A 22,860-nucleotide genomic window follows, 5' to 3' on the forward strand; every position below is an offset into this window, starting at 1 on the left:
CCTCCTACATCCCCAGTCAAATTTCTATCATTTCCACCTCTCACTCTTCACAGCCAAACCCTCCAAACTTCATCCAACCCTAAAACCTCTCCTGTAGCTGATCCTTCATTTCAGACAACTCCTCTTCCAAACAACCTCCTGGTCAGGGTCAGCAGCAACATTTTCATTGGGCACCAGCCCAAAGGTGGATAACAACTGATGGGAAACAAGCAGGCTGATGACAGGGACAACATTTTTTTCTAGGGTAGGATCAGTGATGGGTGAAGAGAGAGTAGTAGTGGTGGCAATCTCCACTGGCTTATGAACATTTAACCCTCCCCTCATAGCTGGTCCCAAGATTGACTGTAATCTACAGGCGGCAGTAGCATTAGTAATTAAAATCGGCACAGACCCTGCAATAGCCCTGATCCCTCTTCACTCAGGGCTTCCTGTTACCACAGAAATTCGGGCAAGGACAGTGACTCACAGGCCCCATACTGTCTTCCACTACTAATGCTGCTTTCGCTGGCACCTGAATACTGCATCTGTTTCAGGTAATTGAGACCCTAACTCAAGGTTTTGTGACCCCATCTGGATTCCTGACCAACAGTTTGAGAAGCTCTGCTGTAGGGCCTGTTGGAAGACTGCTCACAAGTGCCAAATTTGTTACAAGTTCACTCTATGGGTGTGCTAAGTAAGACACACATCCACTGTCCTGAAACACACACTCTCTCTCTCTCTGTTGCTACTGCCCTGAAACAAACAAAGCCAGTATCCTGCCATCTCCCTTCCTGGCAGGATCTGCTGCATAAAGGACTTCATGCCAAGCTCACACACTCACAACCTGAGTCAAGATAACTGTAGATGCCAGGATAAGCAGTGTTTTATTACTAATGCCCTACTATTTTCTAGAAAGCACTGCAGCAAAAGTAACATATAAATACAGAACAGACAACAGTTGCAATGATGAAGAACAAATACATTTCTTACAATTATTAGGAGGATGCCTGAAGGTTCAGAATTCTCTCTGTCTGCCCCTCTCTCCCATGCCTCTATTAGTTATACCTTTTTTGTCTGCACATCTGAAACCATGTTTTGATAAATGCATGCAATTTCCCACAACATGGTCCAGGGAAAGAACTAACTCCCTCACCACAGAGTCTGTGCATCTGTTTGTCTTATTTTCCCACACTAAGGAGAGAGAGAAGAAAAAAAAGATGGTGATTTTCTTGCTGGACTTTTTCCTTAAACTCCTATCCATGCCGGCTGCACATTTCTGTGTACCACATTAGTACACTTCCTGTCTACACATATTGCAAGCCAGACTAGCTTCTAAGAGTTTACTGGTAACTTGCTGAGAATTGTCTACCAGCCTTTCCTCTCCAAAAGCTGTCTGCTGTTTCAGATCTGATAATAAACGTTTACCGACTTTATAGACATTGTGGAACTGTTTCCTGCCTAAGCTACAGGGATAGCTGAAATCCCTGTGTGTGTTGCCTGCTCTGAGAACAGAGCCTTAGATCTGACCACCAGGACTGAGATGGAGAGACACTGCATGCTCCTGCTGCATATACAAAACCTGAGCTAGTTTACTATTAACTTACTGGGTATTTAGCTTTGACATGCACATGAGAGAAATGTTAGGTGAAACTAATTTGACACAGGTGATCTAGGCATTTCTGAAACCAGAATGATTTGTAGGCATTGCCTCATGAATCTAAGCCATGTCTCATGTAACTGTCATTCTCTGTGAAAGATTACATTTCACAATACACTCCCTAATAGAAATTGAGAAAGTGTAATGTATTTCAGATCACTACAATGAGCTCAAGCTCTTTATTGGCTGGATATAAACAGACTCAGCAGTTATATGTGGGTTGTATCTCTCATACAATTTATCCCTATTCACCTTCAGAAATGTCAATACATATGAGAACTGCTATGCTAATCTTCATCAGACCTCACACTGATGGGTGTAGTATATACATGGTAGAAATCCATAGCAGTCATAGTGCATAATACATTGAAATCGTCGGCTCAGTGTGCTGTGGCGATCAAAAAAGCAAACAGAATGTTAGGAATTATTAGAACGGGAATGGTGAATAAAACAGAAGATGTCATAATGCCTCTGTATTGCTCCATGGTAATGAAGGAGAGCAAAATTGCTTACCTTGTAATAGGTGTTATCCCAGGACAGCAGGATGTAGTCCTCACATATGGGTGACATCAGTAATGGAGCCCTATGTACGGAAAACTTCTTTAAAAGTTTCTATGAAACTTTTGAATGGCACCGGAGTGCCTACTGAGCATGCTCAGCCTGCCATGATATTCCCTGCCACAGGGGTCTCCCTTCAGTCTTGTTTTGTAGCAATAAGCGTTAGCCAAAAATAAAATAATAAAACGTATCGGACCCAACTCCGCGGGGTGGCGGGTGGGTTTCGTGAGGACTACATCCTGCTGTCCTGGGATAACACCTATTACAAGGTAAGCAATTTTGCTTTATCCCAGGACAAGCAGGATGCTAGTCCTCACATATGGGTGATTAGCAAGCTAAAGGCTGAGTCATTTTGCACTGAAGTAACCGCAAGGTATTATTATTGAAATGACTTAGCCGAAATCACAGCAGGTTGGACGTAGAAGGAGTTGGGGTTATACTGGAAACAAGTTCTTTAAGACGGATTGTCCATAGGCTGAATCCTGTCTTCCTTCTTTGTCTAAACAGTAGTGAGCTGTAAAGGTGTGAAGAGAACTCCACGTTGCTGCTTTGCAAATGTCCAGAATAGGTACAGAGCGAAGGTGTGCTACTGAGGTTGACATCGCTCTGACAGTGTGCTTTTACTTGCCCTTGAAGAGTAAGGCCTGCTTTGTCATAACAAAATTGTATGCAATCTGCTAGCCAGTTTGACAGAGTATGCTTACCCACTGCTTTACCCGGTTTGTTTGGATCATAGGATACAAACAGTTGATTGGATTTCCTTTGGGCTGTAGTGCGGTTTAAATAGAAGGATAACGCACGCTTACAGTCCAAAGTGTGCAAGGCTCTTTCTCCCTGGTGAGAGTGAGGCCTAGGAAAGAATGTAGGTAAAACTATGGATTGGTTCAAGTGGAATTCCGTGACAACTTTTGGAAGGAATTTTGGGTGTGTCCGGAGGACTACTCTGTCATGTAGGAACTTTGTGAAGGGTTCTTATGTGACTAGCGCTTGTAGTTCGCTGACCCTTCTAGCTGATGTAATGGCTATGAGAAATACCGTTTTCCAAGTCAGGTATTTAAGGTCACAAGTATTTATGGGTTCAAAAGGAGAACGCATAAGTCTGGTTAATACTACGTTCAGGTCCCATAGTATGCTTGGGGAATGAACTGGAAGTTTAATGTGAGTTAGGCCTCTCATGAATTTACTGACGAGAGGCTATGTGGAGATAGGAGCATCTCCCAACTTGTTATGATAAGCTGAGATTGCACTTAAGTGTACCCTTACAGATGATGTCTTAAGACCAGAGTCTGAAAGATGGTAAAGGTAATCTAGTAGCGAGGTAGTGGGGCAAGTGAAAGGATCTAAATCCTGCTGAGTGCACCACAGTGTAAACAGTTTCCATTTATAGGAATAATTCTTTCTAGTGGAAGGTTTACGTGCAGCTATAAGAACTTGAGATATAGCGGATGGAAGGTTGAGAGGTTGTAAGATCAAGCTTTCAACATCCATGCTGTCAGGGAAAGGGTTTGAAGGTTGGGATGTCTCAACTGACCCTGTTCCTGAGTTATGAGATTGGGAGCTACTCCCAGGCGAATCGGATCCCTGACTGAGAGATCTAACAGTGTGGGGAACCATACTTGTCGAGGCCAATATGGGGCTATGAGTATCATAGTCCCCTTGTCCTGTTGTAGCTTCACTAATGTTTTGGTTATGAGTGGTATCGGAGGATACGCGTATAACAGGCCTGAGTTCCAATGGCGAGCAAATGCGTCCTTTGGTAGGCTGTTCTGCTGTCGGAGTAGAGAGCAGTAATTGTTCACTTTGTAGTTGAGCTGGGATGCAAAGAGATCTATGATCGGTTGTCCCCAGCGTTGGAAGATCTTGGATGCTATTGCTGGATCCAAGGACCATTCGTGTGGTTGGAACTGACGACTGAGGCGATCCGCCACTGTGTTGTGGATGCCCGCTAGGTAGGTGGCCCATAGAAGAATTGAATGTGTCAGGGCCCAGTCCCAAATCTGTGCTGCTTCTTGACAAAGAAGGTAAGAACCTGTCCCTCCTTGTTTGTTGATGTACCACATGGCTACTGTGTTGTCCGTTTGGATTAAAACAGTCTTGTGTGAGAGGCAGTCTTTGAATGCATGCAGCGCATAACGTATAGCTCGAAGCTCTAGGAAGTTTATTTGAAAAGAGGCTTCGAGTCGTGTCCACTTGCCCTGTGTCTTTAGATGACCAATATGCGCTCCCCACCCTAAGGTGGATGCATCTGTAGTCAACGTCACCTGTGGAAGTTGTTGCTGAAAAGGTAGACCTTTGAGCAGGTTGGGCATTGACGTCCACCAGAGAAGTGCAGCTTTGAGCTCTGGCGTGATGTAAATAGGAGTGGACATTGGTTGAGTGGCTTGTATCCACTGTGTTTTGAGTGTCCATTGTAGAAGTCGCATGGTCAATCTGGCCATGGGAGTTACATGAACCGTGGAAGCCATGTGCCCTAGAAGAATGAGGCACTGGTGAGCTGTCACCTTGAATCGGTTGCGAAGATCGTGAGTTAAGTGGACAAGTGTCTGAGCACGATCTCTTGGTAGAAAAGCAGTCGCTAGCGTAGTGCTTAGCTCTGCCCCTATGAATTGTAGTAGATGAGTTGGTGACAGATGGGATTTCTGGTAGTTGATGAGAAATCCCAAGGAATGAAGGACTTGGATGGTGAGCTTGAGGGAAGTGACAGCTCCTTCTCTTGATTGACTTTTGATGAGCCAATCATCTAAGTAAGGGAACACGTGCACTTTTTGTTTGTGTAGGTGTGCCACTGCTGCAGCCATGCATTTCGTGAACACTCTTGGTGCTGATGCGAGACCAAATGGCAGCACTCTGTATTGAAAGTGTTGATCCATTACCCGAAATCGCAGGTACTGGCGATGAGGAGGATAGATGGGGATGTGAGCGTAGGCATCTTGAAGATCCAGAGAGCAGAGCCAATCTCCCCTTTGAAGAAGAGGTAGAATGGAGCCTAGGGATACCATTCTGAATTTTTCTTTTTTGAGAAATTTGTTGAGATTCCTGAGGTCTAGGATAGGACGAAGGCCTCCTGTTTTCTTTGGCATGAGGAAATATCGAGAGTAGAATCCTCTGCCCTTTTGAGGTCCAGGAACTGGTTCTATGGCCCTGGCTCTCAGAAGGGTGGATAATTCTGTTTGAAGAATTATGGAGTGTTGATTTATTGAGTGAGAGTGAAGTGGTGGATTCTCTAGAGGGGTAGTTAAGAAATCCAGTCTGTAACCGTGAGTTGTGATGGATAACACCCACTGGTCGGTGGTGATGGAGGTCCAATTGTTGTGGAAGTACTGAATGCGACCTCCTACAGGTGTTTCTGGGAACGGATTGATGTGGCTGCTGCTCTCTGGGGATGTTCAGAAACCAGAAGTGGCTGTCGTTTGTGGAGGTGGCTGAGCCCTCAGTTGCCTTTGTCTAGGCTGCTGGCGTTGTGCTGGGCGGCTAGGCCTTTGTCTACCTGCTGGGGGGTAGTATCTACGTTGGCGATAGTAAGGCCATCGAGTGTCTCTTCTTGGAAACTTTCTAGAAGAGGCCTGAGATTCCTGAGGCTGAGACGACAATTGTTTTAACGTCTCCGAGTGGTCCTTAAGGGTCGCTACAGCTTCTTTTATCTTTTCTCCGAAGAGATTATCCCCTAAGCACGGTAGATCGGACAAATGCTCTTGGACCTCTGGGCGAAGATCAGAGGCCTTCAGCCATGCCCATCGCCTTGCCGCTATAGCAGATGCTTGCTGTTTCAAAACAATCATAAGTTGCTCTGACTTCATGTTTGCCAGAGTCAAGGCCTTTATGTATAAGTGTTTGAAATGACTCTTGATATTGTTCCGGAAGAGCAAGAGAAAGTTCCTGAACCTGTTTCCAAAGGTTCCTTTGGTACTGGTTCATGTACAGCTGGTAAGATGAAATTTTTGATACCAGCGTAGAACCTTGGAAAACTTTTCTGCCTAGGTTGTCTAACAACCTACTCTCCTTCCCAGGTGGCACAGAAGCATGGGACTTTTGTCTCTTTGCCTTCTTTTGGGCGGATTCTACCACCACTGATTGGTGGGGCAGTTGTGTTCTCTGGAATCCTGGAGTTGGTTGTACCAAATAAGTGGCTTCAGCCCTTTTGTTGACAGGTAAGACAGAACTTGGATGCTCCCAGATCCTGTGTTGAAGTTCTTGTAAGACTTCATGAACCGGGATTGCCAACATCTCCTTTGGAGGATCTACAAACTGTAAGACTTCCAAAGTCTTTTGTCGCTGATCTACCTCTGTTTGTATAGGGAATGGAATGGTATCAGCCATTTCCCTAACAAAATTTGTAAAGGAGAGGTCTTCTGGTGGAGACTTCCTGTGATCCTCAGTTGGAGACGGTTCAGAGAATAAATCTTCATCCGAAGAATATTCAGAATGAGAGTCATCCGGTTCATCCTGTGGCCTTGGATAAGGAACTGACGTCTTTACAGGTGAATGTGGCCTAGGGGGCCTTGGCACCCCAGAAGGGCCTGGAAGTGGATCCTGTGGTAATTGTTTCGTTAGGATTCCCAGTAGTGTGTCCAGTCTATTGAAAACTGGATGTAGAATGGGAACATCCCCCTGAGGAATCGGTACTGGAATCGGCATTCCTGGTGAGGGCACCGGTATGGGCATCGGTGGCACCGAGGAAGGAATCGGTGGAGGCGTATGCGGTATCGGTGAATGTACCGGGGTTGGAATCGGTACCGGTTCCCGCGGCATCGTCGATGACCCCGGAATCGATGGTGCGGGAATGGGCATCGATGGTTGTGGAATCTGCATCGATGGTGGAATCGCCTCTCGGAGAGCCTGTTGCACCGCTTGACGTATGAGAGAGTCAAGTTCCACTCTCACAGCTGGTGAAAACAGAGCAGCTGTGGAGGGAGGCGGTGTTGGCGATACCAATTCCTCCTCAGGGCCCTGAGGAGGTTCGGAACCCGGCACCGATATCGGTGGGGATCGCCCGTCAGCAGGCCTTGGAGCCTCTGCCTCCGTCCGGGGTTTCTTTGCCGGAGAGGCCATACCTATGGTAGTGTCTCCGGTCACCGGTAAAGGCCGTCGTCTATGTCGATGGCGATGCTTCTCGGGCTGTTTGTCGCTTCCTGAAGTTGATGCCTTCGATGAAATCAACGGGGATGAAGTGGATGCGTCTCCCGCAGCTGGAAGTTTTTTCTTTAACAGCAGTTGCCGAACCGAGGCCGATGGAGAAGACTGAGCCGAAGTGGACGGTCTTGGAAGCAGCTGAACTGAAAAAAGCTGTTCCATTTTCTCGGCCCTAAGTCGCCGACCCTTACTGGTCATTTCAGCACAAGATGGACATGTCTGAATGTTGTGATCCTTGCCTAGGCAAAGAACACATTCAAAATGCGGGTCGGTAATCGACATTGTTCTAGTGCAATTCGGGCACTTTTTAAACCCGGAGGCCATAGCGCCGGATGGCCGTCGACGGCGAAAACCCGAATTATATCATTCCCAGCCGGGAATCGAGAGAGAAAAAAGTTACCGCCGGTAACAAATGGGAAAAACCCCTGCGGTGAAGTTAATATTTTTCGAAATTTTCCGAATTTTTTGGAGATGAAAATTCACCTCAGACTCCAATTAGACCGCGAGGCTAATAGCTTCGCGGAAAAAAGAAGACTGAAGGGAGACCCCTGTGGCAGGGAATATCATGGCAGGCTGAGCATGCTCAGTAGGCACTCCGGTGCCATTCAAAAGTTTCATAGAAACTTTTAAAGAAGTTTTCCGTACATAGGGCTCCATTACTGATGTCACCCATATGTGAGGACTAGCATCCTGCTTGTCCTGGGATAATTCAATTTTATGGACAATCGTTGAATGAGAAAACTGAAAGACCGCACTTTGAATACTGTGTGCAATTCTGGTCACTGCATCTCAAAAAGGATATAGCTGCACTGGAGAAAGTGCAGAGAAGGGTGACAAAATAAGGGGCATGGAATGACTGCCCTATGAGAAAAGGCTAAAGAAGTTAGGGCTGTTCAGTTTGGAGAAGAGATGACTGAGGGGGGGGGGGGGGATATGATAGAAGTCTACAAAATCATGAAATGACTTGAACAAGTTAATGCAAATCGGTTATTTATTCTCTCGGATAATAGAAGGACCAGAGGGCACTCCCATGAAGTTAGCTAATAGCTCATTTAAAACAAATCGAAGAAAATTGTTTTTCACTCAGCACATAGTTAAGCTATGGAATTCAATGCCAGAGGATGTGGTTATAGTAGTTAATATAACTGGGTTTATAAAAGGTTTCGATAAGTTCCTAGAGGAAAAATCCATAAACTGTTTTTACGGTAATTAATAAGCAATAGAAGCTTGTTATTTATCTAATGTTTAGGTACTTGCCAGGTACTTGTGACTTGGATTGGCCACTGTTGGAAACAGGATACTAAGCTTGATGGACCCTTGGTCTGACCCAGTATGGCATACCTTATGTTCTAATGTTATGTATGAATGTAGCAGAAAATGTTGGAGTGCACTTTGGTGGGTGTAAGTGGGGGGGGGGGGGGGCAGAGAGGAAAGGAGAAAGCAAAGTTGTTTACCTGGAACAGCTGCTTTCCACAGACAAAGACAAATCAGCCACAAAAGTGGGGATGATGCCATCCAATTGCACCAAGAAAAGCTCTCCGAGAGCCCAGAAAACATGAGATAGTTTTCTAAGCATGCACAGGTATTCCTATGTAGCTGCTGTACAAGCCTCCTCAGTCTTTATAACAAGCTAACTTTCTATTCTAAGGGGAGAAGTATACGATTGTATGGCTGATTTGTCCTGCTGTCTATGAAGAACACTGGTTGACAGGTAAGCAATTTTGCTTTTTCCATGGACAAAGCGGACAGTAATCAGCCACATAAGTGGGGACTCTCAAGCTGTGAGAGTTGCATGAAAAACCTTTGTTATATTTTTATGCAGTAGTGAATGATATAAAGCCCATACATTGAACAACTTGGGGGGGGGGGGGGGTGAGAACTGCCTAGTCAAATTACTGCCTTGATGTGAAACGTTTTCTAGGCGGTAATGAGCAGTGAAGGTGTAGACTGAAGACATGTGGCAGCATTGCAAATATTTATTTATTCAACTTATACTTCGCAATTCTCAAAAACCCATTGCGGATTACAAACACACAGTAAAACAAAAAAAAACAGTCCAAAAAAAAATACACACACACACACACACACCCCATTTAACTAAAACATTAATCTCTAAAAACAAAAAAAAGATTTTAGCACCTTTCAAAACTTTTAAAAGTCAGGATTTCCCCAGGGACAGAATTCCAAAGTTCAGGGCCTAAGACAGAAGAAGTTTTAGATCTTGTTGCAATCAATTTCACTATTGAAACAGAAAGAATTTTTAACAAACCCTGTGAGGCAGAACATAAGGAACAATTATGGACATATGTCATTAGCTTATTCTTCAAGCAAAAGGAGTCAGACTTTTATCCCCAAGTCTAAGTAACCCCAAATGCATATAACACAGTGGAAATAGATGATTAAGCAATATTAAATCAGAGGGTTTCTGTCAATTCCAATTTAAATAAAATATTAAGACAACATTGTATAAAAAAATCAACTATTTCTACTTTTTTTTTTGGCGGGGGGGGGGGGGCGAGAATGAGCATTCAAATATGCCACAACTAAATTTAATCTAGTACTTTCCAAACAACTAGCATTCATTCTTACAGGATATGAAACACCAATTCTGATGCCTGGAATACAGCAGAGTTGCTTACCTGTAACAGGTGTTCTCACAGGACAGCAAGTGTTAGTCCTCACATATGGGTCACATCATCAGGATGGAGCCCAATCACAGAATACTTCTGTCAAAGTTTCTAGAACTTTGGCTGGCACCTACTGGGCATGCCCAGCATAGAGCCAACCCTGCAGCCAGCAGGGGTCCCCCTTCAATCTCATCTTATAGTAAAAAGTACATGCGAAAATAAAATAAGAAAACGTAAACTAACCCAACACTGTGGGGTGGCTAGAGGGTTTCGTGAGGACTAACATCCTGCTGTCCTGTGAGAACACCTGTTACAGGTAAGCAACTCTGCTTTCTCACAGGACAAACAGGATGGTAGTCCTCACAAATGGGTGCGTACAGAGTTGAGGATGCCCGAGCAATGCACCAAATGTACCCAAAGACATGCAACAAGCACAAGAACTGGGGTGGAATTTGGTAGAGGGCATCCTGAACCCTAATGGGTTGGCAGAAGGATTTTGGTACCTCAGTTCGCAAATAAGTTGCATAGCACAGACTGGCCGAAGATGGAATCTTGTCTGCCACCTTCGCAGCCACAATAATGGGCTGCGAAGGTGTGGAGAGAGCTCCAGGTAGCAGCTTTACAGATGTCAGCAAGCGGCACCGAGCGTAGGTGCGCTACTGATGTCGCCATGTTCCTGATAGAGTGTGCTTTAACACGGTCTTGAAGCGGAATGCCTGCCTGCTGGTAGCAGAAGGAAATACAGTCCGCTAACCAGGAGGAGAGAGTCTGCTTACCCACAGGTTAACCCAATTTGATGGAATGGAAGGAAACAAACGAGTGGATTTCCTGTGGGCAGCTGTACGGTCTAGATAGAATGCTAGAGCATGTTTACAGTCAAGGGTATGCAGAGCCCGTTCTCCTGGATTTGAATGGGGCCTGGGAAAGAAGGTGGGTGGTATAATGGATTGATTGATATGAAACTCCGATACTACCTTAGGCAGAAACTTAGGGTGAGTGTGGAGTAAGCAAATGTTGCTTACCTGTAACAGGTGTTCTCACAGATACCAGTAGAGACTGTATTACGAACGGAGAATTGCAAGTTGTTTTTGCATTGCTGACATGCAGTTACTTGTTGCTTGATGATATTACACCATTGTATTTCATTCAAGACCTTGGATTGTCTAAGCCCCTGAGGCAGCAGCTGGTGAGCTGCGAAACTCGGCCTGAGTCGGGCAGTTTTATGAATACGTCTCTACTTTAATAAATATTTGAAAAAGATCAAGGCATCTATCCTTTTGTGTTTACCTAACAGGTGTTCTCACAGGACAGCAGGATGTTAGTCCTCACATATGGGTGACATCATCAGGATGGAGCCCAATCATGGAAAACTTCTGTCAAAGTTTCCAGAACTTTGACTGGCCCCTACTGGGCATGCCCAGCATGGCACCAACCCTGCAGCCAGCAGGGGTCCCCCTTCAGTCTTATTTGAAAGCTACAGGCAGTGCCGAAAAATAAAATAAAAAATTACAAACTCAATACCGCGGGGCGACGGGCGGGTTTCGTGAGGACTAACATCCTGCTGTCCTGTGACAACACCTGTTACAGGTAAGCAACATTTGCTTTCTCACAGGACAAGCAGGATGGTAGTCCTCACATATGGGTGAGTACCGAGCTGAGGATGTCCGAACATGCACCAAATGTACCCAACGGCGTGCAACAGGCACAACAACTGGGGAGGAATTTGGTAGAGGGCATCCTGAACCCCACTGGGCAGGCAGAAGGTTGTAGGTACGTCACGTTGGAAATAAGTTACACAGGACAGACTGGCCGAAGATGGAATCTAGTCTTCCGGCTTTGTCCAAGCAATAGTGGGCTGTGAAAGTGTGGAGAGAACGCCAGGTGGCAGCCCTGCAAATGTCAGGAAGCGGCACTGATCGTAGGTGTGCTACTGAAGTCGCCATGGCCCTTACAGAGTGTGCTTTAACACGGTCTTGAAAAAGAATGCCTGCTTGCTGATAGCAAAAAGATATGCAGTCCGCCAACCAGGAGGAGAGAGTCTGCTTACCCACAGGTTGCCCTAATTTGTTGGGATGGAAAGAGACGAATAACTGAATGCTCTTCCTGTGGGCAAGTGTACGGTCTAGGTAGAATGTTAGAGCCCGTTTACAATCAAGGGTATGCAGAGCCTGTTCCCCTGGATTGGAATGGGGCCTGGGAAAGAAGGTAGGTAGTATGATGAATTGATTAATGTGAAACTCTGAAACTACCTTACGTAAAAATTTAGGGTGCGTGCGGAGTGTCGCCTGGTCCTGCAGGAGTTTAGTGTAAGGCGGGTAGGTAACTAGGGGCCTGTAACTCACTAACCCTGCGAGCTGAAGTGATAGCTAAAAGGAAAATCACTTCCCATGTGAGATATTTTAGGTCACAGGAGTGAAGAGGCTCGAATGGAGGTTTCATGAGCCGACCGAGAACCAGATTAAGGTCCCAAGAAGGGGCCGGAGGACGTAAAGGTGGCTTGATATGGAGCAAGCCCTTTAAAAATTATGTTACGAGGGGTTGTACTGATATAGGGACATCCCCGACACCTTTATGGAAGGCGGCTACCGCACTGACATGCGTTCTGATGGAAGAGGTTTTTAGACCTGACTGAGAAATGCCAGAGATAGTCCAAAAACCTTGGGATTGGACAGGAAAAGGTATCAAGGGACTGCGAAGTGCACCATGATGTGTACCTTTTCCATTTATACGAATAAGATTTTCTTGTGGAAGGTTTCCGTGAAGCAATCAGGACAAGAGAAACCGAATCTGAAAGGTTAAGTGGTTGAAGGATTAACCTTTCAACATCCATGCCGTCACAGACAAGGCCTGAAGATTGGGATGGCGTAGGCATCCGTTGTTTTGAGTTATCAGATGCGGGTCCATTCCCAAAGGAATGTGCCTGCAGATGGAGAGATCCTGAAGTATTGGAAACCACACTTGGCGTGGCCGGTGAGGTGCTATCAGGATCATGGTTCCCTTGTCCTGACGTAACATCACGAGAGTCTTCGAGAGAAGAGGAAGTGGAGGGAATGCATAGAGCAGACCGGTTGCCCACGAGAGGGAGAATGCATCTCTGGGCAGAGTGCTCGCTCCAAATGAGGGAGCAGAAATTGTCAACTTTGTGGTTCTGAGGGGATGCAAAGAGGTCTGTTTTGGGATAACCCAATTGTTGGAAGATGAAGTTCGCTACCGAGGGGTTGAGAGACCACTCGTGCGGTTGGAAGACACGACTCAGTTTGTCTGCCAAGACATTGTCCACTCCCGGTAAGTAGGTGGCCCTGAGGTACATCGAGTGGGAGAGCGCTTCTGACCAAATCTGCGCAGCTTCCTGACACAGAAGGAAAGAGCCTGTGCCTCCCTGCTTGTTGATGTACTACATGGCCTGGATTGGCCACTGTTGGAAACAGGATGCTGGGCTTGATGGACCCTTGGTCTGACCCAGTATGGCATTTTCTTATGTTCTTAATGGGAACAGAACCACTTGCCAGATTGCTCTGGAGAGACAGGTATTATCACTAAGAAGTCACTCCACCTCGAGATGAACTTGGGTTGAATGAAATGGATCTGGACAGAAGGTTAAACACTGGTGAAGCAACCGGAGAATAGAAGAAGCACAAATCGTAGCTTCCTCCACTTTTCAACAAACTAACTCTGCTCCTACCAGTTGATCTGGGATCTGTGGAATGAAGCCCAAACACTAGGCTCCAGCTTCATTTGAGACTGCTGTGACATTTTGGGTTGACACCTCTCATTAGGTCATCCCCTGGCCTGAAGTTGTTGCTACTGCACACAGGTGGAGCACAATAAGGCTGAAATTGGCAGAAGGGGAATCTCTGGAAGAAAGACTACTTATAAAAGAAGTAGGGATGCCTGTGATCAGAAGGTGGTTGGTGCCTCCTGAAAGGAACTGTAAGACTCCATATTGCTCCTTAATTTGGGTGATCATTTCTCTGATTTTGTCCTCGAAAAGGTTGTCACTGGCACATGGGATGTCAGCTAACTTCTTATGGATATCTTCCTATAGGCTGGCCAGGCCAACTGCCAAGGCCCAATGGCTGTTGCCAAAGATCTGGCTACTGTGTCAAAGGAGTCATATTCCAATCGGATTAAGTGTCTCTTGCACTCTTCAGCAACCAATAAAGATTGGCAATAAACCTCTTGCTTCCTATCCAGGGACTCCATCGTAGGCTTCAATTTATCTACTCAATCAGATAAGTACTGAACCATGTACAGTTTATGTGCCTCTATACAAGTGCTCAGCATCAAGCTGTGGAAGTTTTTCTTTCATAAGTTATCCAACAACCTGGGGTCCTTACTCAAGGGCACACTGGAGAAAATTCAGGTCTTTTTGGCCTGCTTTAGAACTGACTACACCGCTACTAACTGCTGAGGCACCACTTCAAAACTGGTTGCCTATACTTGAGATTAAGTTTCCTAGCTACTAGACAGCAGGAGGCCAAATTGTCCCACGTTCTCATTTATATGTCCTGCAGAATTTGATGAACTGGTTTAGCATCTGGCTCAGAAGAGGTTTTCAGGATAGACATGCTTGTCAAAAAATCAAGTACAAAAGATCTTCTGGTGGGGACAAATGCTCTGGCAACTGGGATATAATCAGAGAACGGAGGAAGGTATTGTAAGATTTAAAGGAGACAAGGAGAAATGAGTGGAGGAAGATAAAGAAATAGCAGAAATGTTAAACAAATACTTCAGTTTGTTTGTGCACTAAAAACGTCCTTAGAGGATGACTATTGCTGATTAGCAAGAGTACCGATGGGAGCGAGGATAGATGCAACCCCATTTACACAGGAGATTGTTTGGGTGGAACTAGCAATACGTAAAGTGGATACGGTCTCTCTCTCGATTATATAATATATATATATATCTATATATATCTATATATATCTAGTCTGCTTTTGTCCAAAAAGAAATCTCATTGACTTTACAAGAGGCATCAGAACCAAGATAAAATATATTTCGTTCACTATAAATATTGGTTTATCAAAAAAAATTATTGCCTGACTCACAGGAAGAATCCCAATCATCATATACTTCAAATGACATCAAATCTTCCACTGGTGTACTGTGCTGTTTGTACATCTCACTCTGCATGTAAAATTGGCCCCTAAACCCTAAACTACCATCACCACCTCACCTTGAGCTATTAGCTAGCCCTCCTATAGAAATATAAATAGTTGACTACTATGAAAGCCTTATAAACAGTCTCTCTCCCTCCCTCCTTCCCCCCCACCAAAAGACTAGATACCTGTTTGGGCAGTTCGCATTCTGTGAAATAGAAGTATAGCGGGGTGCAATAAACTTTACCACACCCCGCAATACTACCTATGCAAAGCGCAATGTTAGCACGTGGTGCACTAATTCTAAAGTTACCCTAAACATGCCCCTTTTCTTACATTGGGCATTAATCATGCAATATTATAGCATTTTGATGAATCTAGGGGTCTAATTATTAGTCCGTTGGGTACAGTGAATTATGTACAGTACCTGAATGTAATCCGCTTTGAAATACCTAAAAGCAGAATATATATCAAATAAATAAATGCCTCCTTGGCTCTCAGGCACCCACTTAATAAGCTGTTTGAAGTAATAAGCTGTTTGAAGTTCAGGAGGAGGAATAGCCTAGTAGTTAGAGCAGTGGACTATGAACCAGGAGACCACGGTTCAAGTCCTGCTGTCACTCCTTGTGACCTTGGGCAAGTCACTTTACCCTACATTGCCTCAGGTACAAAAACTTAGATTGTAAGCCCTCTGGGGATAGAAAAATACCTACAGTACCTGAATGTAAACCGGTGTGATATCTCAATTGAGATGAATGTCGGTATATAAAAATAATTAAAAAAAAAAAAAGGATCTATTCTATCTATATAGTACAGCACAATACCATATTGCTCAATAGTGTCACACATTTTACTACAAATTATTTTAATCACATCTTCCCCTAGACCCCCTGCAAATAAAACCATGAGGTGCTGCTTTAAATTAGTGAACTAATATGTCTGTTACCTTCACAACTTCTCCAGGTAGATTTCTCACTGTTAAACAATGTATTCTTCAATAAGAAAGCCTATATGTAATTAAAAAAAAGAAAGATATTAGAATATACAAGGGGCAAGCATATTTAATAATCAACACCTTTCGCTCTATAAAAAATAAAAGAGGTATTGTGGCTAGATTTCTGGCATGATGTCATATTTATACTAGAGGGTTTGTGATATCAAAGTCTCGCCAACCAATCACTACATGGCTAATCACACTGATTGGTTGGTGAGATGCCAGCAGGGCATGTAAAGTTCCTAAATTAATACTGGAGGGGACCAGCACACAGTTAATATGGAATATCTTTAGATCCTCAGTAGACACAAACCCACGTATGCAAAGAGTAGCTCTCCTACATCCTATATATAATGTAAAAGCTATACAGATTAGATAAATCTGTACTGTGCAGCCTTCCAATCCGGTTAGAACCCATAAAACACAAAAAAGTATTTGGCCAAAAATTCTTATAGACATCTAATATTGTCTTATGGCTAAAACTAAGCCTGTTAGTATACAACTGGGGAGGATTAATAGGTATAAATTGATTAGTGCAGGTGATAAGGGTTCAAGTTAATTTAACTCTGTCTCTGCACCAGAATTTACAGCACATTTTTTAAAAATTTCTTAATCCAGCAAGTTTAAGGCCTGTTTTTCCCTCAGTACAAATTCTGCTGAGTACAAGGAAAATGAACACAATGGACCGGGTTTGTTTTATGGACAATACAAGCCGTTAAGCCCGTTAAAACGGGCTACATCCCTCTGTCTCTCACCTCCCCCTCATTCTCTCTCCCCTCACTCTTCACCACCCCCTACCTCCCTCCCTCACACTCACCCACTCCTCCCCACCCTCCCTCTCCTCCCACTCAGTCCCTCCCTCCCACTCAGTCTCACTCACTCCCTCCCTCCTCTATCCCTCTCCCTCCCTCCCTCTCAGTCCCACTCCCTCCCTCCCAGTCCCACTCCCTCCCACTCCCCTTCACTCAGTCCCCCCCAACTCAGTCCCAGTCCCCCCCCACTCAGTCCCAGTCCCCCCCCACTCAGTCCCAGTCCCTCCCCCTCTCACACTCCCACTCCCACTCTCTCCTCCCCTCTCACTCAGTCCCTCCCTCTCTCTCTCTCCTCCCTCACTGCTGCCGCCCGTCTTCGCCGCTGCGGCCCTGTCTCTTACCTCTCCCCCTTCCACTTACTCACATCCCTGACTCTCACCTCTCCCTTATTCTCACTCAGTCCCTCCCTCCCAGTCCCTCCCCCTCACTCAGTCCCTCCCCCTCACTCAGTCCCTCCCTCCCAGTCCCTCACTCAGTCCCTCCCTCCCACTCAGTCCCTCCCTCTCACTCTCTCTCTCCGTCCCTCCCACTTCCTCCGTCCCTCCCTCTCAGTCCGTCCCTCCCTCTCTCTCTCGCCTCCCTCCCTCGCTACTGGCCGCTGCCGCCGCCCGCTACCGCCACCACCCGCTGCCGCTACTGCCGCCGCCCGCTACCGCTACCGCCGCTGCCGCTACTGCCGCCGCCCGCTACCGCTACCGCCGCGCCCGCTGCCGCCGCGCCCGCTGCCACTACCGCCCGCTGCCGCTACCGCCGCCGCCCGCTGCCGCTACTGCCGCCGCCGCCGCTGCTACCGCCGCCCGCTACCGTTACCGCCGCCCGCTACTGCCGCCGCCCGCTGCCGCTACCGCCGCCATGTTGGTTTGTTTTTTTTGACGCTGCCTAAGACTGACGTGCTCGCCCGCACATGCGCAGTAGAGCTGCTCTCTACTGCGCATTTGCGGCACGTCGGTCAAGCTTCGTTTATTAGGTAGGATTTTCTCTTTACATCAGACAACCCAAGGAAATGAGCTGTTTAAGTTTGCCACTGAATAGAAATCTGCTCTTTCAGATTGATATTTTAGAAGAATGCCGATTATCATAAAGAGACTACTGATTTGGAAAGTGAAGCAGCTGCACAGGAAACAGGATGCTTAACAGAAATCTTCTCATGAGGTCAATTGTAAAAAGAAAGAAGAAATTGCTAAGTCAAAGCAAAGGTTATATATTCATATTACCTCTCAGCAAAATATGGAAGAGGGTGAGCTCCTACTGACCATTTTTCTCAATTAATGTCAAAAACAAAAATATTAAAATAGTTACATATGATCATCTCTACATCTGATTATTGAAAAGCACATGACATCCCAAATATGGTCATGAAATCCTGTGTTTAACTGCCAGTGACAATCAAGAACGTTTGTGATTAAGAACATTCATTCAGAGTTCACATGATCAAGAACGCTTACATCAGAATTTTCAAATCAATAGCTCACACTTTTAAGAACTTTCATTATCAAAACTATTTTACATATATACACACAAGCTCCTTCTCTCACACTAAAAAGAAAGAAGAAAACAGCACCTCTAAATCTGGAACTCTGGGCAAACTGATAAGTTAGATTGATTCTTGAGACAGAATTCCTTTTTTAAAAATTGTTTTATGGAATAGCTAATGATTTTCATATGTATGAAACAAGGTTGCACCACCATCTTTAGTATAATTGTGTATTTGAATAACACTAATAAAATTGTGTTATTTTCAGAAATTCTCTTTAGTCTCTATCACTCCATAGCATGTTATTCCTGTGTATTTTTATAGGCTCACTGATCTAGACAGAGTACTAGATTTAGTCCCAAACACAGAACAACCAAGTTTTGGCTTTTTTTTGTTTCCTCTCTTACAATGCCCTATAAAATATACCCAAATAAGGTATGTTTCAGTTGCTGGCTCAGAGCTAGAAAGAAGCCTGCTCCAAGATTGAGCCAATTCAGTGGTGCTCATCACTTAGCAGCAAGGGGACTTGTATTGGTCCAATCTAAAAATAATTAATTAGAGCTTATTTTCAGAGGACATTTTTTTTCTAAAATAAAACAAAGTACACTGATAAAAAATAAATCACTCAAAAATCCTTGAGAAATTTTTAAAATGTTATAAATCAAATATAATATGTATAGAAGACTCATAACTGTCAGCATATTGAACTCCTTATTAATACACCAAAATTACACAGACAAGCTGATCCTTGGGTAAGAATTTTCAAAGTAATCTAGGTACATTAAAACAGATGAGCCGTCACTGGCACAATGGAGGAATTTATTTCACCAGATTTGTCTATTGGAACAATACACCAAAAAAATAGACATTTTCAAGGAGAAAGTTTTTGAATATTTGGGACAAGTTTCTGCAATCTTACTTCAAAGAGAGCACAGTAAGATCTTAAAAGATTACTATGTTCTTATTGGATTGTACTTTAAGCAGAGAGGTTTTCTTGGCATCTATAAGGGGGTGGCGAGAGTGGGTTGGGGATTTGAGTAATGTAAAATGATGATATTGTTTTTCACTTGAGTTGGCTGAGAAGTGTCAGCCAGCTAGCAGGTGTTATGCTTTGTACTCTTGTAATAAAACAGATAGGAACATAAGAGGCCTAGACTGCCCTGTCTGAAAACAGACTTCCACAACCTGATTAAATGTAATGCGAGTTTCCACAGCACAAGTAATTTTAGCTTCAAGGAAAAAGATCAGCATTCCCCTGGGTACATTCAGATTGGGAGAATATAAGATCTGTGTACCTGAAATTTTCAGAAGTATGCATATGAGACTTCTGCTAATGCGGTAGCCTGAGAGGTCGCAATTTGTCTGTGCTCTTGTCAGATTTGCTTTATAATTTAATCCTTTTGGTTTTTGTAACATTTTTCAGAAGAATATCAGCAATTTAAACATGCCAGCAATCGTTTTCTGCCTTCGATGTAGGCTAATAAAGTGGCAAAAAATAAAAATGACTGTGCAGTTTCAGGAGGAAAAAAATGGTACTTTCGAGGAGTCACCCCTGGAGGTGGATGCTGAACAAGAAGTGGAGGCAGGGGAGCTGCCAGAACATGAGGATTTCATACACTCCCTATTTGAAAAAGTCACAAACTTTCACAGAGGCTTGATAAACAAATGGGAGTAATGGTGGAAAAAATGGCAACACGTGTTAAATCAGTGCAGGAAAATACTGCCAGAACTGAGGAGGCTGAAACGTGAATAGGAGCAAAATTAGATGAAATGGAACACAACATTACCACTATTAGAAGCTTGATGACCTGGAAAACAGGTAGTAGCAATGTAACATTCAGGTGCTGGGGCCCCCTAAAAGAATGGAGAGTACAGATGTCAGTGCTTCCTTCTCAAAATGGCTCCCAAGCCCGATTCACATTGCCAACAGCAAGGTACTTTTAAAATTGACAGAGCTCAACGTGAGCGTGCTCCAGTCCCTTCCCAGGGAGGTCAGCTGAGAGCAGCGATTATCAAATTGCACTATTTTCAGGATAAGTAGAAAATCCTGACTGCAGCTCATGAACTGAAGGATGTTATATATCAGGGCAATCGTTTTTTCCTGACTTTTCATCTGAGTTGCAAAGAAAATAGCAGGCATTTGCTGAAGTGAAAAGAGAGCTGCAAAAGTACATTATTAACTATGTTCTGCAATACCCCATGAAACTGAGGGTGTTTAGCCAAGGCAATTCTTCCACATTTAATATGGTGAAGGGAGCTGCAGATTGGTTACAAAAATGGCAATCAAATAATACTACTGATGATGGTGCCTCTGTCATAACTGCATGTTTCCAAAACCTGATCATATACAGCAGGAGGAGATGCTGCAGTTGTGAAGTGATGACTTTTTGTGGAAGTCCAGCATGTATTTTGCCAGAAGTACCCACAAACTTTTTATTGGGCAGCATGGTTTTATTTATTGTGCTTACTTTAAGTATGATGAGCCCACAGTCTACATTAATTACTGGACTCTTGCAACATTGATATCCTGGTATATACAGGTTGGCATGTTAATCAGACCCTGCAGTTTTTTGATAATCTACTCTCTTCTGCGGAATCTATTGTTTACAGGATATTCTGGAGCCCGGGTATTAGCCCCGTTTTGACAGAGTGCAATGCTTATTCAGCATCCAAGCGCACATGCACTAGAGAGCTCATAGTGAAACTGTTATCAGCTCACACTCTGCCAAACTGAGAACGAGTTCTGCAAAGGCATATGGAGGATTGGAGGGTTAACTTTCGAGATTTGCTTGCTACTTCTATATGAGAGTTGCAGGATCCGTGAAGCTGGGTAGACTGTATTAGTGTTGGTTGGACTGGGTCAAGGTTTCGTGGATTCAAGGAAGGGCTTGTTTGAAAGAGCTGCCAGTTACGATTATTTTCATTTCTGCTCTGCTTTTTCACTTTGGTTGTTTTGCATGTTATTGGAGGGAAACTTCTTAATGGATTGGAGAAGGGCGTAGAGAATTAAAACATAGTTGAAAGGGTTTTAGGAAGGGTGCAGAGTGGGAGGTGGATGGGGTGATGGGTGAGGAGGTGGTGGTAATCCCGCTTGTGATCCCGCTTCACAAGAGTGGAAACAGAGAAGAGGCTGGTAACTACAAACCGGTTAGCCTCACCTCGGTGGTGGGAAAAGTAATGGAGGCGCTGTTAAAAGAAGAAATAGTGAACTATCTACAGTCAGAAGAATTGCTGGACTAGAAGCAGCATGGATTCACCAGGGGAAGATCCTGTCAGATAAATCTGATTGACTTTTTTGACTGGGTAACCAAGGAATTGGATCAAGGAAGAGCACTCGATGTCATCTACTTGGACTTCAACAAAGCTTTTGATACGGTTCCGCGCAGGAAACTGGTGAATAAAATAAGAAGCTTAGGCGTGAGTGCCAAGGTGGCGGCCTGGATTGCAAACTGGTTGACGGACAGAAGACAATGTGTGATGGTAAATGGAACTTACTCTGAAGAGAGAGCGGTGTTGAGCGGAGTGCCGCAAGGGTCGGTGTTGGGACCGGTCCTGTTCAATATCTTTGTGAGCGACTCTGCGGACGGGATAGAAGGTAAGGTTTGTCTTTTTGCGGATGAAACTAAGATCTGCAACAGAGTGGTCAGGCCGGAAGGAGTGGAGAGAATGAGACGGGATTTAAGGAAACTGGAAGAGTAGTCGAAGATATGGCAGCTGAGATTCAATGCCAAGAAATGCAGTCATAAGAAAATAAGAAAATGCCATACTGGGTCAGACCAAGGGTCCATCAAGCCCAGCATCCTGTTTCCAACAGTGGCCAATCCAGGCCATAAGAACCTGGCAAGTACCCAAAAACTAAGTCTATTCCATGTAACCATTGCTAATGGCAGTGGCTATTCTCTAAGTGAACTTAATAGCAGGTAATGGACTTCTCCTCCAAGAACTTATCCAATCCTTTTTTAAACACAGCTATATTAACTGCACTAACCACATCCTCTGACAACAAATTCCAGAGTTTAATTGTGCGTTGAGTAAAAAAGAGAGTCATGCATATGGGGTGTGGAAATCCGAAAGAACTGTATTCAATGGGGGGAGAAAGGCTGATGTGCACGGGGCAGAAGAGAGACCTTGGGGTGAGTGTCTAATGATCTGAAGTCAGCGAAACAATGTGACAAGGCAGTAGCTAAAGCCAGAAGAATGCTGGGCTGCATAGAGAGAGGAATATCGAGTAAGAAACGGGAAGTGATTATCCCCTTGTACAGGTCCTTGGTGAGGCCTCACCTGGAGTACTGTGTTCAGTTCTGGAGACCGTATCTCCGAAGGGACAGAGACAGGATGGAGGCGGTCCAGAGAAGGGCAACCAAAAAGGTGGAGGGTCTTCATCAAATGACTTATGAGGAGAGATTGAAGAATCTAAATATGTACACCCTAGAGGAAATGAGGAGCAGGGGTGATATGATACAGATTTTCAGATACTTGAAAGGTTTTAATGATCCAAAGACAACGACAACCTTTTCCGTTGCAAAAAAA

At 44.5% G+C, this 22,860-nt stretch overlaps 1 protein-coding gene across 1 annotated transcript in view; it reads right to left on the reverse strand.

Moving 5' to 3' along the window:
• Nucleotides 1-22,860, reverse strand: part of MINDY3 (MINDY lysine 48 deubiquitinase 3) — a 696,716-nt gene that overhangs the window by 583,377 nt on the left and 90,479 nt on the right. Inside the window, exon 3 of the mRNA XM_029588822.1 lies at nt 15,997-16,057. Within this exon, the coding sequence (XP_029444682.1) occupies nt 15,997-16,057 (61 nt within the window). The remainder of the gene's footprint in view (nt 1-15,996; nt 16,058-22,860) is intronic.

Source organism: Rhinatrema bivittatum, chromosome 2, assembly GCF_901001135.1.
Source record: "Rhinatrema bivittatum chromosome 2, aRhiBiv1.1, whole genome shotgun sequence".
Classification (NCBI taxonomy): domain Eukaryota; kingdom Metazoa; phylum Chordata; class Amphibia; order Gymnophiona; family Rhinatrematidae; genus Rhinatrema; species Rhinatrema bivittatum.